The sequence below is a fragment of the Trichosurus vulpecula genome, chromosome 5 (genome assembly GCF_011100635.1).
Source record: "Trichosurus vulpecula isolate mTriVul1 chromosome 5, mTriVul1.pri, whole genome shotgun sequence".
Taxonomy (NCBI): domain Eukaryota; kingdom Metazoa; phylum Chordata; class Mammalia; order Diprotodontia; family Phalangeridae; genus Trichosurus; species Trichosurus vulpecula.
Genome location: NC_050577.1, coordinates 183,655,485 through 183,678,230, shown reverse-complemented (window position 1 = coordinate 183,678,230; position 22,746 = coordinate 183,655,485). Strand labels below are relative to the sequence as shown.

At 35.8% G+C, this 22,746-nt stretch overlaps 1 protein-coding gene across 1 annotated transcript in view; it reads left to right on the top strand.

Annotated features, from left to right (window-relative positions):
* Positions 1-703: 703 nt before the first annotated feature.
* LOC118851722 (solute carrier organic anion transporter family member 1B1-like) overlaps positions 704-22,746 on the top strand; it is a gene marked incomplete at its 5' end in the record, with an annotated part of 51,252 nt that continues 29,209 nt past the window's right edge. The window contains 3 exon segments of the mRNA XM_036761233.1: positions 704-825; positions 1,089-1,235; positions 10,944-11,042. Of these exon segments, the coding sequence (XP_036617128.1) occupies positions 704-825; positions 1,089-1,235; positions 10,944-11,042 (368 nt within the window).

The window sequence follows — 22,746 nt, the reverse complement described above, 5'->3', positions numbered from 1 at the left end:
CTACAGCAGAGGTTCCCAATCATATTTGGTCTACGGTCCCCTTTAAAAAAATTACTCAGCTCTCTGCACCCCCCCCCACAACCTACTTTCTTTAGCCCTTTAGCTTTTTTTTTTGAAATTTGCATCATTTCAAACAATACATATAAAATATTTTCAAATGACGCATCTTAAATTTAATAATTTATTGTAAATTTATTGTATTTACCTGCATTAAAATTTTGCTGATGTGATGTTATGTAATGTAACAATATAGTATCAATATCATATTGTAAACAAGTTATTACATCATTATATGCACATATTCCTTCCAATGCATGCTGTACTTCCTGACGATGCGCCACATGCTCACCTGCCAACATTTGCTTGTTAAGACTTGTCAGTGTACTTTACCACTGATCAGTTATAACTTGAAGCTTATTTGGAAAATAATGTAATTGTTACAACTTTAACTCTGTTACACAACAGATGAAACATGTAAGAATGGCTTTTCAAAACTTTCTTATATTTTTGTCTTTCCTTATGCTTCTGCCGTGCCTTTATTTTTCTTCAAAGACCTCCAACTGTACTTGAGACTACTACTGCCCCCTGGATCATTCCAGCCCCCCCCCCAGTGGTATTGATCACTTTGGGAACCTATGACAGGATGAGGGTATATGAAATTGTGAATACCTTATAACTTAGTATTCTGAATATATTATCCTAGCTACACGTATGATACATCATTAGATGGTAAAGCACTTGATAACTTAACGGTTACCTACCTTCCTTGCACAACTGATCAACATTCAGCTGGAAATACGACATCGCCAATACTACTAGAATCAAGTAAGTATCATTATTCATGCATTAGGCATTATTCTTTAATTTAAAAAATTTTAAGAATGGTTCAATAAAAGAAATATTTCTTTTTTAAAGAGAGGATTTGATAAACTGTGAGACTGAATCTGGTCTCTAGTTGAACCAATAAAATAAAGTCAAATTAAAGACGTAATGAGTATTATATGTTCAGGCAAAACAAAGATATAGCTGCATAATTAAGTATATTATGGTAAAAATAAAAAAAAAACCCTGATTTCTTGTGTTCCAAGGTTGCAAAAATGAATCTACTTCACCCATGTGGATATATGTAATGTTGGGAAACATGCTACGTGGGATTGGAGAAAGTCCACTTGGACCTTTGGGAATCGCATATATTGATAACTTTGCTAAAGAAGGCCATTCTCCTTTTTACATAGGTAATGTACTTTTGTGATCCTTTTGTCTGTTTTATCCTTTCAATCTATTCCTTTTTCCAGAAACAAATAATATACTTGACCCATTAGAAACAACTACTGTGATTAGTTCACCTCAGTTTAAAAAATATTAATCATTTATTTATTTTTAACATTTTTTTGTGTTCCACATTTTCTCCCCCCCCACCTTCCTCTCTCCCACCCACTGAGAAGACAAGTAATATTATAGCCTTTATAGATGTGAAAGAATGCAAAACATTTGCACATTACCCATATCACAAAAAGCAAGAAAATAAAGTGAGAAAACTGTACTTCAATTTATACTCAGAGTTCAGAAATTCTTTTTCTGGAGGTGATAGCATTTTCATCATGAGTCCTTTCGAATTAGCCAAGTCTTTCACAGTTGATCACCATTAAAATAATGTTGTTACTATATACAATAACCCAGTTTTGCTCACTTCACTTTGCATCAATTCATAGAGGTCTTCCCATTTTTTTTGAAACCACTGCCCTCATTATTTTTTATAGCATAATAGCAGCCCATCTCAATCACGTGTCACAATTTGTTCAGCCACTCTCTAATTGCTGAGTTTCTCCTCAATCACCAATTGTTTGCCACCACAAAAGATTTTCTAGGAGTATTTTTGTGCATATAGGTTCTTATTTTCTTTGGTGAGCTTTTGGACTTCATTTTCTATTTGGCCAATTCTGCCTTTTAAGGCATTCTTCTCCTCATTGGCTTTTTGGAGCTCTTTTACCATTTGGGTTAGTTTATTTTTTAAGGTGCTGTTTTCTTTGTATTTTGGGTTTTTCCTTTAGCAAGCTGTTCACTCATTTTTCATGATTTTCTTGCATTCCTCTCATTTCTTTTCCCAATTTTTCCTCTACTTCTCTTACTTTATTTTCAAAATCCTTTTTGAGCTCTTCCATGGCCTGCAACCAATTCGTATTTTTCTTGGAGGCTTTTTATATAGGATCTTTGACTTTGTTGTCTTCTTCACCCTGTATGTTTTCATTTTCTTTGTCACCAAAGTAAGATTCTGTAGTCTGATCTTTTTTATACTGTCTGCTCATTTTCCCAGCCAATTACTTGACTTTTGAGCTCTTTGTCATGGTATGATTGTTTCCAGAGTGGAGAGTGCTCTGTCCCAAACTTCAGGGGTTTTGCCCAGCTGTTTTCTGAGTTACTTGTAGGCACCTGTGAATTTTCAGTTCTGCTGAGGTGGTATGATTCAAGAAAAGGTGTTTACTCCTCTCCTGGCCTGTGCTCTGGTCTGTGAGTTGTCCCAAGCACTCTTTTCTGCCTTGGAACTGCTAGGAGGACGCCCTGTCCATGACCACCACAAGCTCTACTACACCAGTGCTCCTCCTCACCCAGGACTGCCACCCAGGACTGTAACCCAGATCCAAGCAGGGTAAAGCAAGAGACTGCCTCAGTGCCAGCAATGAGATCTCTGCACTCCTGCTCTGATTAACTGCTTGATCCCCCCATAGTCTGTGGGCCTGGAGCTTCAGAAGCAGCTGCTGTGCTGCCTCTGTTGCTGCTGCTGCCTACACCATCCCAGGCCTGGAGCCAGACTACACCCTTCTCTCACCCAGATTCAACAGAGTTTTCCCACTGACCTGCTAAGTGGTGTTTGGCATTGTGTTGAGAAATCTGGAACCCACCACAACTCAGTGATTCAGTGCCCTGAGACCTGCTGCACCTGGTCTGCTCCAGCCTGGTCTGTGCCGGCATGGCCCCCACTCCCAGCACGGTGTGATAGAACCTTCCCACCAGCCATCCAGGCTGTCTTGGGCTGAAGACTTGTTTCACTCTGTCGTTTTGTGTTTAGAGTCATTTTTTTTACAGGTGTTTGGAGGGATTTTGGGGAGAGCTCAAGGAAGTCCCTGCTTTTTCTCCCCTATTCTTCTGCTTTTTAAGGAGTTCTTTTCTTCACTGAATTTTTATGCTTCTTTTACCATTAGGCCAATTTAAGGTTCTATTTTCTTTAGTATCATTTGTGTCTCTTTTACCAAACTTAATTTTTTTTCATAAATTTCTTACATTACTCTCACTTCTATACCAAATTTCCTCTGTCAGTCATCTCTTTCTTTAACTCTTCTAGGAATTCTCATTTGACTTATATCCAATTATCATTTTCTTTTGAGACTTTGGTTGTAAGGGTTTTTACATTGTTGTCTCTTTCTGGGTTTCTATCTTTGTCTTCCCTGCCACTATATTAGCTTTTTATGATCAAGCTCTTTTTGTTGTTTACTCATTTTCTAGTCTATTTCTTGGATTTGAACCTTATGTTAAAGTTGGGATCTGCTCACCTGGATGCTCACTGTCCCAAGCTTCAGGTTTTTTCTTTCTGCTGTTTTAAGAGCTAGTAATAGGGGTGTGTGAGTTTTCAGTGCTTCCAATGTGGTGTGATGTGGGGGGATGTGACTGCTTTCTTGTGGTGTGCACTCTGGTCTTTACCCAAGAAAGGTCCTGATCCACTGCAACTTCAAGAACTACTGCTCCTCTTGAACTTGGAACTGTGACTAGGTCTTCTACTTTCCTCCAGCCATAAGTGCTAGCTCTCCTCTCTTCCTTGGAACTCTGACCAGGCCCTGTGCTCCCTTGTGATTTATGAAAAAGATTCCTCTCTGCCCTGGAACTACAACCCAGAATTGTATATGGGCAATAAAGTTGCCAATCAACACCAGCTGCACTTTGTGCCAGCAAAGGCTCCCCTGTCATCTTTTTTTCTGATCAGTTGTACAAAGCCTTTTCTACCTCTGGGCTGGGAGCTCCTGAAACTGCTGCTGCTATCACAGCTGCCTTCAAGGCCTAGGCTGATACTGCTGCCACCACGTGCATTCAGGTTTCACAGACTTCTTTTGCTAACCTCTTTAGTTTTCTTAGCCTCACCTCCACCTTTTTCACTCTGCCATCCCAAAGATTTTGAGTTGTAATTTTAAAGTTGTTTGAAATTGGAATGTTTAGAGAGTTTGGCTGGGTTGCTGCCTCTAATAATCTATCATGGCTTTGCCTTCAGTCACCTCACTTCAGTTTTGGAAAGCATAGCTTTCTCTCCTATCCTGATAGCTAATTTCTAGGCTGTTGTTGATGTTTAAAGGACTTTATTACCAAGCAAGATAAAGTTATAAAAACATGTTAAATTAACAAAGAGGGAAATTATAGGAAATGTGATTATCAATTCTGGTCCTTTATTCACAATTAGAAAAAAGGTTGTTCTACAGTAACAGCTACATTGTACCATGACTGAGTTTTAATAAACTCCATTTAATAAACTCCACAATTCCAAAGGACTCATGATGGAAAATGCTATCCACATCCAGATAAAGAACATGACATCTGAATGCAGATCAAAGAATACTATTTTCTCTCTTTTTTTGTTTTTGTTTTTGTCTTTCTCATGGTTTTTCCCTTTTGTTGTGATTCTTTTACTACACGACTAATGTGGAAATATGTTTGATACGATAGTACATGTATAGCCTATATCATATTGCTTGCCATCTTGGAGCAAAAAATTTGGAACTCAAAATCTTACAAAAGTGAATGTTGAATGTTATTTTTAAATGTAATTGGAAAAAATAAAGTGCTATAAAGTGGGCAAAAAAAGGAAAAAGAAAAAAGGTTGTTCTGTATTCATTACTCATCATCTTCCTCCATGACCAATTTTATTGATTTTATCTGGAGTCAGCAAAATCAACCCTATATGGTCTAGACATTAAATACTCTCCTAAGTTTTAAGTAATGGAGATTCAATATTTTTAGTTTAAATAGTATCTCCTCAATTATATATCAAGAAAAATTTTAGCTTTCAATTTTACAAGATTTTGAGTTCTAAATTTTTTTCTCCCTCCCTTCTTCTGAAAATGGTAGGCAGTTTGATATAGTTTATACATGTGCTATCATGTAAAACATATTTCCATATTCATCATAGTTGTGGGAGAAGAAATAGATCAAAAGGAAATGAGGATGACGAGGTTCAAGAATCAGGTTGTCTGGAAAGAATTCAAGAGGAAGATATTCTCCTATTTAAGAGGGCTACATTAATGCAAAAGTAGTGGACTGGTCCTTGGGGTACTAGCATCTTGGAGAAAGACAGGGGCTTGCTTTTGTACACAAATCTTGTAATGCTCTATTTCTTGTTTGGTCATGAATTCTTCCCCTTCCCATAGATCTTACAGGTATTGCTCTTGCTATTTTAATTTGATTGCTTCCTTGTTAATGATACCTTTTAGCAAAATGCAGTTTCCTTCTTTATTTCAATTAGGTATTTTTTTTTTTTACTTTACTTTGTCTAAGACCAGGATTGCTACCCCTGCTTTTTTTTTTACTTCAGCTGAAGCATAATAGATTCTGCTCCAGCTCCTCACCTTTACTCTGTGTTTCTCTGCTTCAAGTGTGTTTCCTGTAAGCAACATATTATAGGATTTCATTTTTTTATCTACTTTGGTATCGTCTTCTGTTTTATGGAAGACTTCATCTCATTCACATTCCCAGTTTTGATTACTCGCTGTGTATTTGCCACCATGCTATTCTTCCTCCTCTTAGTCCTCTTTCTCCTTTCACCCTGTATCAGTAATTAAGTTGGGACTTTCTTTTACTGTTCTTTTAGTACTTATTTAATCAAGCACCCTTGAAGAGTCTGGCCTTCAGTTTTTTTGATTAGATCAGGAGTCTTTGATGACTTGCTTGCCTCAAGGGAAAGCCTAGTTTACATGGGTTTGAGTCACATGTTTGTGATGCTTTTAGGTCACATGGGTTTGATTCGCATGTTGTGATGACCTTTGACCATGAACAGGATATATAAACTCAGAGGTTGTCATTTTTCCTTGGGGCTCTCACTCACTGGAAGAGTGGCGCATGACTTGGAGCAAGCCATTGTTAAGAGCTCCCTGGCTTGTAAATCCAGATGTTGAGCTTTCCTGGTAACTATGAATTGTGATTTGAATCAGACAAGGTTTGTCTGCTGATGTTTGTAATTTCTATTTGTATTTCCTCTAAAGTTCAGGGTGCTGGCTTTTCCTCCTGAACTAAGTGAGTTATATATGTATGTTTGATTAAAGTGAGATAGTTAGCCCCTTAAAGTTACTTTCCTTAGTAAAGCAGATCAAAGAACCTGTGTTAGCAGCCCTTCTGTAGTACTGGTTGTTGTTGGTCTTAGCCACAGTAGCTGCTAACAGATTGTAGTTACACACCTTTTCCCACCTCACCAGTGTTTTGCTTCTGTCTACCACTTCACCGATCTGTTCTCCCTTCTGTTAGTCCCCACCTTTACTTATTCTCCTTTACTTAATCTTTACTTTACTTAATCTCCTCCCTTTATTTAATCTTCTCTCCTCATCAGGTAAGATAGATTTCTACATTCAATTGATCTTGTATATTATTTCCTCTTTCAACCAATACTGATGAGAGTAAGGTACAAGTGACGCCCATCACCCATTCTCCCATCTTCCCCTCCAATGTAAAAGATCTTTCTCACCTCTTCATATAAGATAATTTGCCCCATTCTACCTCTCCTTTCCATCTGCAGACTTTGTACTCCTCTCTCTCATCCCTTAATTTTTGTTTCTTTTTTCTATTTTATTTTTTTATTATCAATTTGGCAGTTATCAGCTAAGATGAACATTTACATATACAAAGGACAGAAAAAAGGATTGCATGTGAAATTGTGAATCTATCACAAAAAACACATGATTTTTAAGCACACATCAATTTTAACATGTTAGCACCATCAGAGCTTTTCTTGTCTTTTTTCTCTTCTGAATGTTCTTTTTTTTAATTAATTTTTTTTATTTTTAGTTTTCGACATTCACTTCCAGAAGTTTTAAATCTTTCCCCCTCCCTCCTCTTTCCCTCCCCAAGATAGCATGCAATCTGATATAGGCTCTATGTATACATTCCTATTTAACGTATTTTCACATTAGTCATGTTCCATAGAAGAATTAGAAGGAATGGGGGAACAAAAAAAAATAAAATAAAACAAAACAAAACAAAACAAAAATAGAAAATAATCTACTTCAACCTGCATTCAAACTCCATATTTCTTTTTCCAGATGTGGATGGCATTTTTCATCATGAGTCTTTACCAGTTGTTTTGGGTCCTTACATTGCTGAGAAGAGCTAACTCTGTCAAAGTCAGTCATCACACAATGTGTCTGTTATTGTGTATAATGTTTTCCTGGTTCTGTTTACCTTACTCAGCATCAGTTCATTCACATCTTTCCAGGTTTCTCTGAAGTCTGCCTGCTCATCATTTCTTATAGCACAATAGTATCCCATTACATTCATATACCACAATTTGTTCAGCCATTCCTCAATTGATGGACATCCCCTCGATTTCCAGTTCTTGGCCAGCACAAAAAAAGAGTTGCTATAAATAGTTTTGTACATATAGGTCCTTTTCCCATTTTTACAACCTCTTTGGGATACAGCCCTAGAAGTGGTATTGCTGGGTCAAAGGGTATGCACATTTTTATAGCCCTTTGTGCATAGTGCCAAATTGCCCTCCAGAATGGTTGAATGAGTTCACAACTCCACCAACAATGGATTAGTGTTCCAACTTTCTTACATCTTCTCCGACATTTATAATTTTCCTGTTTTTTCATGTTAGCCAATGCGATAGGTGTGATGTGGTACCTAAGAGTTGTTTTGATTTGCATTTTTCTAATCAACAGTGATTTAGAGCATTTTTTAATGTGGCTGTAGATAAGTTTAATTCATTCCTCTGAAAATTCTCTTTTCATATCCTTTGACCATTTATCAATTGGGGAATGACTTGTATTTTCGTAAATTTGACTCAGTTCTCTATATATTTTAGAAATGAGGCCTTTATTAGAGACACTAGTTGTAAAAATTCTTTCCCAGTTTTCTGCTTCCTTCTCAATCTTGGTTGTATTATGCTTTGTTTGTACAAAAACTTTTCAATTTAACATAATAAAAATTATCCATTTTGCATTTCATAATGTTCTCTATCCCTTGTTTGGTCATAAATTCCTCCACTCTCCATAAATCTGACAGATAAACTATTCCTTACTCCCCTAATTTGTTAATAGTATCAGTCTTTATATCTAAATCATGTACCCATTTGGACTTCATTTTTGTATACAGTGTCAAACGTGAGTCTATGCCCAGTTTCTGCCATACTATTTTCCAGTTTACCCAGCAGTTTTTGTCAAATAATGAGTACTTATCCCAGAAGCCAGAGGCTTTGGCTTTATCAAACAGTAGGTTACTATAATCATTGACTTCTGTGTCTTGTGTACCTAAGCTATTCCACTGATCTACCCCTCTATTTCTTAGCCAGTACCAAGTAGTTTTGATGATTGCTGCTTCATGATAACAATTAAATATCTGGTATGGCTAGGCCACCTTCCCTAGTATTTCTTTTCATTAATTCACTTGATATTCTGGACGTTTTTTCTTCCAGATGAATTTTGTTGTTATTTTTTCTAGCTCTATAAAAATTTTTTTGGTAATTTGATTGGTATGGCACTGAAGAAGTATATTGATTTAGATAGAATTGTCATTTTTATTATGTTAGCTTGGCTATCCATGAGCAACTGATGTTTTTCCAATTATTTAGATTTGACTTTATTTGCATGAGAATTGTTTTGTAATTGTGTTCATATAGTTCCTGGGTTTTTTTCTGGCAGGTAGATTCCCAAATATTTTATAATGTCTACAGTAACTTTAAATGGAATTTCTCTTTCTTTCTCTTGCTGTTGGGCTTTGTTAGTGATATATAGAAATGCTGATGATTTATGTGGGTTTATTTTATATCCTGCAACTTTGCTAAAGTTGTTTATTGTTTCAAGTAGTTTTTTACTTGATTCTTGAGGATTCTCCAAGTACATCATTATATCATATGCAATGAATGGTAACTTAGTTTCTTGTTTTCCTATTCTAATTCCTTCAATTTCTTTTTCTTCTTTTATTGCTAAAGCTAACATTTTTAGTGCCATACTGAATAACAGTGGTGATGATGTACATTCTTGTTTCACTCCCAATCTTATTGGAAATGCATCTAACTTATCCCATTACATTTAAGGAAGGCTCCATTTATTCCTATGCTCTCTGGCCTACCATATTTTTTAAGGAATTGTTTTCCTCAGTCAATTTTTGTTCTTCCTTTTCCAAATTGTTGACTCTTTCTTGCATACCTTTCATTTCTTTCACCAAATTTTCTTCTACCTCTCTTATTTGACTTTTGACATTCTTTTTGAGCTTTTCCAAGAAGAGTTTTTGGGGTTGAGATCAATTCACATTCCGCATTGAGGTTTCTGATGGAGGTGTGTTGACAATGTTGTCCTCTTCTAAGTTTTGTTTTGTTGCCATAGTGATTCTTAATGGTCAATCTTCATTTTTGCTTCTTTCTCGTCTTGTTTGCCTATTTCCTGGCTTTTAAAGTTTAGCTCTCATGATGGCATACAGGGGCCACTGTTCCATGCTTTTTGTGCTGGGAGACAGGGCATTGTCACTGGCCCTGTGTGCTGGGGCCTCAGGTGCTGGCAGCTGGAGGCTGTAGGGGTCTGGAAGCTTACCTTGGACTGAGCTGGTGTCCTAGTGGTGGTGTCAGGTGTGTGCCGAGGCCAGGTGGGGTTTTTCCTGCATTTCCTACATTGCTACACTGGTGCACAAGGACATCTGGATGCTGGAGGATGTCTACCCACCCAGGGCTATACTGAAGCACAGGGAAGTCCACTGTTGGAAGATGCCTGCCTACATGGGGTTTCACCAGAGCTTGTGGTGGTTCTCCAAGCTGGAATTTGTCAGTTCCCCTGAGTATGCTGAGGCATATGAGGGGTCCTGGTGTTGGTGCTTGCCTTCTCCACCACCCTGGGACTCAGGATCTCTTGTTGGTTTGTTGAGGTGGGGCTTGTTGCTGGCTTGCTGGGCAACCTCCCATTCTGGACTGCACCCCCCTTTAACCTAAGTGAGACAGACCTTTCTTGCTGATCCTCCAACTTCCCTGGGCTAAAAGATAGTTCTATTCCATCTTTCTGCTGGTTCTGCTGTTCCAGAATTTTTCCTGGGGTGCTTTTTTCTGTTTTTTTTCCAGAGGTCAATAAGGGAGAGTGACAGTGATTCACTGCTTACTCTGCCTACTTGGCTCCCAGAACTGCACATTCTAAACTTCTAATAGCCATCTACTAGTGCCTCCTTGAGTTGTTACTGTCAGAGATGCAGGAGTCTCTCCCTTAACCTTCACCCTGATTGAAGCAAAACCCTCAACCAATTTTTCAATAGGTGGCTCTGTGCACAGATAACAAATTGCTGTTGCTATTTACTTTTGTCACTTGGCACATGTACTCCTTACTACCTAAAGGCTATGTGGCCCAGGAACATAAGGTGACTCCTCTGACTTCCTGATTGAAATGCCCATCTTATACTATGTATGTTGCTTTATTATTGTCTAAAGTTCATGTCATGAACCATAGAGTAAAAAATACCAGTTAATTATCTCACCACTAAAGGAAGGACATAGCCTTAAAGTATTAGAATATATAACTGTAATCATCATTTTAAATCTTTTTTTCTTGACTTACCTTCATAATAATCTTCTATTAATATATTTTGATAAAAAAGAATTGACTTAAAGAAACCTATTTCTTCAGTATGTGATCACAGTATTGTATTGCAACAAAAAAGGAATGTTGTAGCCATTGAAACAATGTTGCTTTTAATGACTGAATTATTTTATATTTCAGGTCTTTTGCAATCGTTGTCATTGGTTGGCTCAATACTAGGCTTTCTGCTAGCAGCATTATGTGCAAGAATATATGTGGACGTTGGATATGTAGACCTAAGTAAGTACAAAGAAATCAAAGCAATATTTAAAAAAAATATTCCCTGTTCATCATGCTTTGAAAGAATTCAATTCTAATTACAACTTATAATATCTGCATGTTGTAATATAAGATGAAATGATATTTTACCATTTTGCAAATATAGAAATCTTGGAGAATGGTAACAAATAAATTTTAGATTCTGTGTGTATAAGTTTAATTAAATTAACTGAAAGTAAAACATTCAGATAATCATTTGGGATTTTTATTTGTTGACAAATAACTAATTTTATAGCTTCTCCTAACCAAAACTACTAAGAATTTAGATGAATAAATAGTTCTTTTGGTAGAATCCAATATGAAAATGAAAATCACTATAGAGTTATTAACTTGGCAGTTAACTATATACCTGAAATATTTCATTTAAGTCTTCCAGTCACCATCTTTTCATGAAATTGGAGGACATTAACTACACTGAGAACATGAAACTGCTTTGATAATTTTTTCCATCTAAATTTTCCTGTGCACATTCTTGTTTAGTAATGTCTGGAGCTGATAGATACATTTGTGTTCCTTGTTTTAAATTTTCTATAGAAAGTAGTCTCCAGAGATTACTCAAGGAAAATCACAGGAGTCATATTCAAATTGATAAGGCTAGGCTTACTCAGATACCTGCTCCCTCTGGTTCTCTTTATGAAACAACTTCATTTGGAATACAATCTTCCTCAAATCATACAGGAATTATGCCTTTTCAAACCCTCATATTCAGGATTAATAGTCAAAGTCCTTTCAGCAGAAGCCCCCATCCAAAGGTCATAGCCTGGGCTTTCCTTGGAAAGAGGATCCACAAGGGTTCCTCAGTTCAGACAATATTGGAAGGATTGCTCTTGAGGTTAACCCCACTAGATCACCTTTAAAAATAGCTGGGCATCAAATCTCAGAAAAATATCAGCTCGCTAATCAACATTGCTTGCCTACTGAAGTTAGATTTCAGGTAGGAGGGACTCAATACTTTTATGGGCTAACCCCCAAAATGTTTATTTGGTATTCCAAATTTTTTTCTATTGTATATGTACAAGTGAAGTGGCTGAATATTCACAAAAATATAAACTACCAGATTAACATAAGAGAAAAAGAAATGCTTAAATAGCTCAATCTTAGGAAAAAAGATATGAATAAGCCATAAATGAGCTCCCTAAGAAAAAAATTCCCCAGGACCAGATTCACAAGTGAATTCTACCAAACACATAAAAAATTAATCTCAATACTATATAAACCATTTGAGAAAAAAAAAGACAAAGAATGAGTTCTACAAAATGCCTTTTATGACACAAACAATGGTTTCAATGCCTAAACCAGGGAAAGAAAAAATAAAAAAATAAAATTGCAAAACAATTTCCTTAATTAATATCAACGCAAAAAAAATTAAAAATACTAGCAAGGAGATGACAGCAATTTATCACAAAGATCAGACACTATGACCGGAGGGGGGGGTTGATACTGGCAATGAAGGGCTAGTTCATTATTAGGAAACTATACGAATTATTGACCATATCAATAACAATAACAACAAAATATATGATTATATCAATAGATGTAGGAAAAAGCCTTTGATGAAATACAACACCCATTCTTATTAAAATTGTAAAAAAACAGCATAGGAATTGATAGAGCCTTTCTAAAAATAAGTATTACCTTTCTAAAATCAATACATAATAGTAAATAACTATAGTAATCTAGCATTTGATAAACCCCAAAATCCAAGCTTTGGGAGTAAAAACTCACCATTTGATAAAAAATTGCTAGGAAAACTGGAAATCAGTTTTCAAAAACTAAGTATAGACCAATATATATAAGTATATATATATATATATATATATATATATATATATATATATATATGTAAGTATAGACCACACATAATACCAAGATTAGGTCAAAATGGGTACATAATTTAGACATATAGAGTGACATAATAAGTAAATTAGGAGAACATGAAAAAGCAGAGATAGAGAGGATCATAGGAAGTAAAACAGATAATTTTGATTACATGGAAATTTCTTGCTTTTGTACAAAAAACTAATACAACCAAAATTAGAAGGAAAACTAGCAACTGGGGTGAGGGGAATTTTAGAGCAGGTTTCTCTGATAAAGGCCTCATATCTCAAATATATAGGGAATGGACTCAAATCTATGAAAAATAATAGTCCTCTGCAACTGCAATAGACCAGTTGATAAATGGTCAAAATATATGAACTGGAAATTTTCAGAAGAAGAAATCAAAACTCCCAATAGTCATATGAAAAATTCTCTACACCACTACTGATTAGAGAAATTCAAACTAAAATAACTCTAGATACCACCTTGAACCTATCAGAATGGCTATCAAGGCAGAAAAAGAAAATGACAAATGCTGGAGAGGATGTGGAAAAATTGGGACACTAATTTACTGTTGGTAGAGTTGTGTACTAGTTCAACAATTCTAGAAAACAATTTGGAACTATTCCCAAAGAGTGATATATCTGTGCATACCCTTTGACCCAGTAATACCACTACTAGCTCTGTGTCTGAAAAAGATCAAGGAAAAGGGAAAAGGTCCTATTTGTACAAAAAAATTTATAGTAGCTCTTTTTGTAGTGGAAAAGAATTGGAAATTGAAGGGATGTCCATTAGTTGGGGAATGGCTAAACAAGTTGTGGTATATGATTGTCATGGGTTACTACTGCACTATAAGAAATGAAAAACAGAATGGTTTCAGACAAACCTGGAAAGATCTGTATGACGTGAGCAAAACCAGGAAAACACAGTAAGAGTAATATTGTAATGATCAACTGTGAATGATATTATATTCAAATCAAAACAGAGAAAAACAAAAACATAAACAAGACAATGATCTAAGAAAGTTTTAAAAGACCCAAGATGAAAAATGTTATCACTTCCAGAGATTGATGAACTCAATGAAACTGAAACATGCTTTTTAAATTTTTTTACATGTTTCTCAATTTTTACTTTATTTTTTGCAACATGGCTAATATATAAATATATTTTGCCTGACTTCACATGTATAATTGATATATTGTTTACCTTCTCAGTGGGTGTAGAAAGGGCAGAGGGAGAGAAATTATAATTCAGAATTTTAATAAATGAATATTTAAAACAAAAAATATTGGTTAAACTAAGACATTGGCCCTGACCTCATTGACTTTGTGGACACTGTGGTGTTGTTGCTAGAGAAACTATTAGATGGTGACTAGCTGATCTCTGGAAAGCAGGAAGATAGTCCTTCAATGGAATCTTACTTGAAAACCTTTTAGTTTTTATCTGGGTAGAATCAGCCACATTGAAATGACTAGTGAGAGTCCTGAGTCACCATGATGAGTAAGTGGAGCAGGACTAAACCTGATTGCCTGACATTTTGAGGCAGTCTCCAAATATGAGATGAATTCAGTGTCAATTTTGCCTTCTGTGCCTCTTTTACCATTGGGTTGATTCTCTTTTAATTGTATTATTTTCTTCAGTGTTTTTGTGCCTCTTTTACCAAGCTGTTAATTCTTTCTTCATAGTTTAATTGCATCACTTTCATTTATTTTTCCCAATTATTCCTCTACCACTCATCTCTTTCTTTAACTCTTCCAGGAATTCTTGTAGGGTTTGTATCCAATTAGCTATTTTCTTAGAGGCTTTGGTTGTAGCTGTTTCCACATTGTCTTCTGGGTTTATATCTTAGCCTTCCTTGCCACTGTAGTAGATTTTTATGGTCAAGTTCTTTCTTGGCTTTGGTGTTTGCTCATTTTTTATTAAATTTTATTTTACCAGAACACAAATACAAAATGGAGAAAAGAAACAAAAACATATCATAAACTTAAATATTGAAACTTAAATATAAAATAAGAAAGAAAAAAAGCATGTCATGTGCATAGCAGAACATAGGAGAGGATTCAAAATATGTAACAATAAATTTCATTTCAGAAAGGCCTGTATGATAAATAATACACCTTGTGTTGAAAATTGTCCATATTTTCTTTGCTTCCTTGTGTTTTCTTTTGTTCTCTGCTGTGCACTTTTTAACTTTGTTCTTTTTTCCCCTCCCCCTACCCCCCAGAAGGCTACAATATAATTTAGATATTTCTTGATATATAAATATACATACAGATATAAACATACACTTATACATATACACATGCATATATATATATATATATATAGTATATAGACATATACTTTCCCAAACATAATCTCCTCCTGATCTTTGTTTTTTATGTTTGTATATATCTTTTGTTTCCTATCCTTCCTGCCTCCTCTACTTTACTTCTACCTGCTACATCACCTTCTTATTACCTTGCTCATTTTTATAGACAACTGTCCCATGCTTCAGAATTTTTCCATGATGTGATTTCAAAACTACTTCTAGTGGTCTGAGAATTTTCAGTCCATCCAGAGTGGCTGTGATCTGGGGAGAGGTGAGATCACCAATGTCTGGTCTTTACCCAGAAAAGACCCTGCTCCCTTGTTGCCACAAGTGTTAGCCCTCCTTTTGGCCCTATAACCAGGTCCTCTACTTTCCTGCAGTGAAAAGCACTAGGACTTTTCTGCCTTAGAACTGTGACCAGGGTTCCTGCTATCCTTAATCCACAAGCACTAGTGGTCCTCTCTGTCTTGGAAATGTGACCAGGGCTCCTTCTCCCTTGTGACTAACTCCTCTCCACACTAGAACTGTGACCCAGAACAGCATTTGGGCAATAGAGGGGCCAATCAGTGCCAGCTGCACCCAGTGACAGCAAAGGGGCCCTTGTAAGCTCCTTCTTTCCAGTTTTCTGATTCCCTTATCATTGTCTCTGGGCTGAGAACTCCCAAAGCTGCTGCTTTCAGTGTTTTAGTTGCCTCCATGTTCTGTCTCTGCTACCAGTGCTGGTGATGCTGCTCATGCACACCGTGAGTGCTCCTGCCTGGCCTCTTCCATAACATCACAGACCTCTCCTACTGAACTTCTAAATCATCTTAGGCTGGAAAAAATGCCTCCCTGACATCACTCGATAATTGTCTCTGCCACTTCAAAATTTGTTTTAAGGAGTTATTTTAAAATTGTTTAGAGGGGTATACTGTAAGAGTTCAGCTGGGTTTCTGCCTGTACTTCATTATCTTGGCTCTGCCCAACCCTCCAAGCTATGACAACAATCTTCAAATCCACTATATCACACTCTATTTCTAAAGAAGTACATGGTATTATTGATTTAATCAAATGAAGTAGTTTGATTAGATTTTAATGCCTCAGTTCACCTCTAATAATGTAGAATTCTATGATTTTATTTGGGATTTACCCTCCAACATTTTAAAATAATATTTGATTTTTCCCCAATTACATGTAAAAAACAATTTTATCACTTTTTTTTAAAAATGTGGAGCTTTAAGTTCTCTTCTTCCTCCCTTCCCCCCTTCCTGAGATTGTAAGCAATCTGATATAGGTGATACATGTACAATCTGACATAGGTGATATATGTAAAACATATTTCCACATTCATTTTCCAGAAGAAAGGAGAGAGAGAGAGAGAGAGAGAGAGAGAGAGAGAGAGAGAGAGAGAGAGAGAAAGAAAGGAAGGAAGGGAGGAAGAAGAAATAAAGAAAAGGAAAGAAAGAAAGAGAGGGAGAGAGAGAGGGAGAGAGAAAAGTATGCTTTGGTCTGCATTCAGACTTCATCCAACACCACCACCCCCAGAGGAAGACAGGAATTTCCATGATGAGTCCTTTGGAATTGTCTTGGTTCATTGTATTGCTGAGAAAAGTTAAGTCATTCACAATTGTTCATCATACAATATTGCTGTCACTGTGTACAATGTTCTCTTGGCTCTTCTCACTTCACTCTGCATTGGTTTATGTGAGACTTTCTAGATTTTTCTGAAATCATCCTGTTTGTCATTTCTTATAGCATAATAGTATTCCATTATAATCACATACTACAATTTGCTCAGCCATTCTCCATTTGATGAGTGCCTTCTCAATTTCTGATTCTTTGCCATCAAAAAATAGCTGCAATGAATATCTTTGTTCAAATAGGTTCCCATTTTTTTAATCTTTCTGGGTTGCACACCTAGTAGTGTTATTGCTGGATCAGAGGGTATGCACAGTTTTATAGCCCTTTGGACATAGTTCCAAATTACTTCTTGGAATGGTAGAATCAGTTTGCAGCTCCAATAACAGTATATCACTGTCCCAATTTTCCCATATCCTCTCCATTATTTATAGTTTTACTTTTCTATATTATTATTAATATAATAGGCATAGGGTGGTACCTCAGAGTAGTTTTAATGGTCATCTCTGTAATCAGTACTGATTTAGAGCATTTTATTTCATTTGATTATAGGTAGCTTTAATTTCTTCATCTGAAAATTGCTTATTCATATCTTTGATGATTTATTTATTGAGGAATGATAAGGATTCCTATAAATTTGACTCAGTTTTCTGTGTATTTGAAAAACTGAGGCCTTTATCACAGACAGGTGTTTTAAAGTTTCCCCCAGTTTTCTATTTTCCTTATCATCTTGGTTGCATTACTTTTGTTTGTACAAGTTTTTTTATTTCATATAATCAAAATAAATCACTTTACATTTTGTAATGTTATCTCTTTGATCCTTAATTATTCCCTTATCCATAGATATTACAGATAAACTATTTCATGCTCACCTAATTTACTTATGTGTCACCTTTTATGTCTAAATTATGTATCCATTCTGACCTTACCTTGGGATACAGTGTGAAATGTTGGTCCATATCTAACTTTTCCTATAGTGTCTTCTAGTTATCCCAGCAGTTTTTGTCAAATAGTGAGTTCTTTTCCCAAAATCTTGAATCTTTGGGTTCATCAAACACTAAATTAGTATTCACATTTACTGCAATGTATTGTGTACCAAATCTATTCCATTGATCCACCACTCTATTTTTTAATCCAGTACCAGATTGTTTTGATGATTACCTCTTTATAATACAGTTCAAGATCTTGTATGGCCAGGCCACCTTCCATTACATTTTTAAATTAATTCCCTTGATATTCCTGAAATTTTGTTCTTCCAGATGATCTTTTAATTTTTTTTCTCTGGTTCTATAAAATATTTTTGGATAGTTTGATTAGTATGGCACTGAGTAAGTAAATTAATTTAGATAGAATTGCAATTTTATCATATTGGCTCAACCTACTCATGAGCAATTAATATAGTTTTTTTCTATTTTTTTAAATTAACTTTATTTGTGTGAAAAGTGTTTTGAAATTGTGATCATATAGTTTCTGTTTTTTCATGGAAGGTAGACTCCCATCTTTTATATTGTCTGCAGTTATTTTAACTAAAATTTCTCTTTCTATCTCTTTCTGCTGGCTTCCAACACTTCTTAGGGAAGTTTAATCGTTTAGCTTCCAGCAAGGTTGAAACTCAAATTCTTAAAGACAGGGTCTGGCCAGCCTTCAGTGTACTTCAGCGAAGCCCAAGGCAAATAGGCATTCTCCAGTGTTCAGACCTCCATGTGCTTCAGTATAGTACCAGGGAAATGCAGAAACATCTCACCAGGCCACAGCATATGTCAGATACCATGACTAGAACCTCAACTCATCATCAGGTAAGCTTCCACACACCTACACTCTCCAGTAGCACCAGTGAACACCCACACAAAGCCCTCAACACAGCAGCAGACACAAGGGTCCCCTATGGGCCCCAGGGCAACATCAGGTAAACAGCCAGGGCCTGTAGCCACTGGAACAAGAAGCCTGAGACAGAGCCCTTTCCACTGTGGGAGCTGAGATCTAATTTAAAAGAAAGAAAAAAGGCCAAAAATGATGAGCAAAAAAACAACAACAACAAAAGAATCTGATCATAGAAAGGTATTATGGTGACCGGGAGGGCCAAGACATAAACTCAGAAGAGGACAACAATGTCAAAACACCTATGGACAAAACCACAAAGAAAAACAGGTAGTGGTCTCAAGGCCAGAAATATCTCATGGAAGAACTCAAAAAGGAGCTTAAAAATCATACAAGAGAGGTAGAATAAAAATTGTAAAAAAATGGGAGTGATACAACAGAATTATTATAAAGAAGAATCAGAAAGCTTGGACAACAGCTTAAAAAGTAGAACTGGCCAAAATGGAAAAGGAGATAAAAAAATCCACTGAAGAAAACAACTCCTTAAGAGATACAATTGCCCAAATGGGAAAGAAAGTACAAAAGTTAACTGAGGGGAAAAAAATCTTAATATACATAATTGGGCAAGTGGAAACTAATGACTCTATGAGACACCAGTAATCAACCAAACAAAACTCAAAGAAGAAAAAAATTGAAGAACATGTAAAATACCTCATGGGAGAAACAACTGACCTGGAAAATAGATCCAGGAGAGACAATATCAGAGTCATTGGACTACCTGAAAGCCACAATCAAAAGGAGGACCTGGACAGCATCTTTCAAGAAATTATCAAAGAAAAATGCCCAGATGTCATGGAACCAGAAGGCAAAATAGGCATTGAAAGCATCCACTGACCACCTCAGGAAAGAAATCCCAAAATAAAAACTCCAAGGAACATTATAGCCAAATTTCAGAACTATCAGGTCAAGGAAAAAAAATGGTCTAAGAGGCCCAAAAGAAACAAGGCAAATATCAGGGAGTCACAATCAGGATTACACAGGACTTGGCAGTCACAACATTAAAGTATCAGAGGTCATGGGACACGATATTCCAGAGGGCAAAGGAGCTAGGACTACAACCAAGAATCACTTACCCAGCAAAATTAAGCATAATACATCAAGCGGGAAAATGTCATTCAATGAAATAGAAGGATTTGAAGCTTTCATAAGGGGAAGACCAGAACTAAGCCAGAAATTTGACCACGAATATCAAGACCCAAGAGAAGCATAAACAGCTTTAAAAAAAGGGAAAAAGAAAGTATAAGGGAGCTAAACTGCATTCCTACACAGGAAGATGATACTTGTAATTCTTAAAAATAATATCACTAAAAGTACAGATAGAAGGAATATACATAGTATATGGGTATAAGGTAAATTTGAGGGAATGACACAAAAAATTAAAAGATGAGAAAGAGGAGTACAATGGGTGTAGAAGGAAGGGAGAGGTGGAGAGAGGGAATGGGGTAATTATTTCACATGAAGCAACACCAAATACCTATTACAGCGGAGGGGAGGATGAGATGGTAGGCTATGAGTATCACTTTAACCTTGATCTACCCAGTATTTGGCTCAAAGAGGGAATAATATACACAATTGGTTGAATATAGAAATTTACTTTACATGACAGGGAAGCAGGAGGAGAGGGAATCAAGTAAGGGGGAGTGGGGACTGACAAAAGAGGGGGGGCAGATCAGGGGAGGTAGTAGACAGAAACAAAACACTGGTGAGGAGGGAAAAGGTAAAAGGAGAGAGAAGACAAACAGGAGGAAGAATAGGATGGAAGGAAATACACAGGTAGTGATCATAACTGGGAATCTGAATTGGATGAACTCTCCCATGAAACAGAAGCAGATAGTAAAGTAGAAACAAAATAAGAATCCTAAAATATGTTCTTTACAAGAAACACACTTGAAGCAGAGACACAGAGTAAATGTAAGGGGCTGGAGCAGAATCTATTATGCTTCAGCTGAAAGAAAAAAACAAACAAAGGATAGCAATTCTGATCTCAAAGAAAGTAAAAGCAAAAATAGATCTAATTAAAAGAGATAAGGAGGGAAATTATATCTTGCTAAGAGGCACCATAGACAATGAAACAATATCAATATTAAACATATATTCAGGAAGTAGTAGAGCATCCAAATTCTTAAAGGAGAATTTAAATGAGTTACAGGAAGAAATAGAAAGCAAAATTTTACCAGTGAGGGACCTCAACTGCCCCCTCTCAGAACCTGATAAGTGCAACAAAAAATAAACAAGAAATAATATAAGGAGATAAATAAAAATATCAGAAAAGTTAGATATGACAGATCTATGGAGAAAACAGAACGGTAAAAGAAAGAAATATACCTTTTTCTCAGCAGTACATGGTACCTACAAACAATTAACCATATAATAGGGCATAAAAACCTTAAAATCAAATGTTAAAAGGCAGAAATAGTAAATATATTCTCTTTGGATCACAATGCAATAAAAATTACATTGAAAAAAGGCAGTGGAAATATGGATTAAAAATTAATTGGAAACTAAATACTCTAATCCTAAAGAATAAGTGGGTCAAAGAACAAATCATAGACACAATCAATAATTTCATTAAAGAGAATGGCAACAATGAGACAACATACCAAAATTTATGTGATGCAGCCAAAGAGTACTTAATGGAAAATTTATTTCTCTAAATTCTTGCATCAACAAAATGGAAAAAGAACGCATCATTGAATGGGGCATGTGAACTGTAATGGCATGCAAAGTGGGACTTTTTTCTGTTTTTTCTTTTGGAGAGCTTCTCAGCACTAAGGCAATCAAGTGCTTTGATTGAGCCTTGCCTTTGTTTCAATCAAGAGTCTTTGATTGAATCAAGAGTTTTTGACTGGAAACAGTATATATCCTCTGAGCTTAGCATTTTGCTTTGGGAGAATCACTCGTTGGGAGAGTGTTTGTGTGATTTGACCAAATGAGACTCTGGGTAGCCATTAAGGAGCCCCCCAGCTTTGAAAACCCAGATGTTGGTGCTTTTTGGTCTGGTAACTATAGATGTATTGTTATGGACAGACAGTTAGAAGCCTTCTCTGCTGATTTGTGTTATTTGCTCTGTTTATATAATTTCTGCTTGTAATTTCTGTTTGTATTTTCTCTGAAGATCATGGTGCTGTCTTTTCCCCCTGAACTAAGTGAATAACATATGTATGTTTAATTAAAGTGAGATTGCTAATCCCTTAAAGTTGTTTTCCTTAGAAAAGCAGATCAAAGAACCTATGCTAGCAGCCCTCCTGTGTGCTGGTGTTATTGGCCTTACACCTCCACAGTAGCTGTAAGCAGCACTGTTGCTTCATGAATAAAAAAAACCTAGAAAAAAAACAAATTAAAATAAACAATTGACCACCAAATCAGAAATCTTGAAAATCGAAGGTAAGATTAATAAGATTGAAAGTAAAAGAACAAACAAACAAAAAAAACTGTTGAGCTAATAAATAAATCTTGGATGTGGTGTTATGAAAAAACCAATAAGATAGATAAGCCATTGGTTAATTTGAATTTAAAAAAAAAAAGAAGAAACTAAATATCCCATAACAAAATTGAAACAGGTGAAATCACCATCAATGAAGAAGCAATTAAAACAAACCTTAGAAAATATTTTGCCTTATATGCCAATAAATCTGACAACCTAGGTGGCATAAATGATTATTTACAAAAATATAAATTACCTAGATTAACATATCAGGAAATAGAATGCCTAAAGTACTCCATCTTAGAAAAAAAATGTGAACAAGCCATTAATAAAATCCCTAGGAAAAAATTCTCAGGGTCAGATGGGTTCATGAGTGAACTCTACCAAACATTTAAAGAACAATTAATTTCAATACTATATAAACAATTTTTTTAAACGGGCAAAATACATATGATACAAATATGTTACTGATACCTAAGCTAGGAAGAGTTAAAAAAAACCAGATAAATAAAATTATAGACTAATTTCCCTAATGGGGCAAAAATTTTGAATGAAATGCTAGCAAAGCAATTACAGCAATATATCAGAAGGATTATACACTATGACCAAGTGAGATT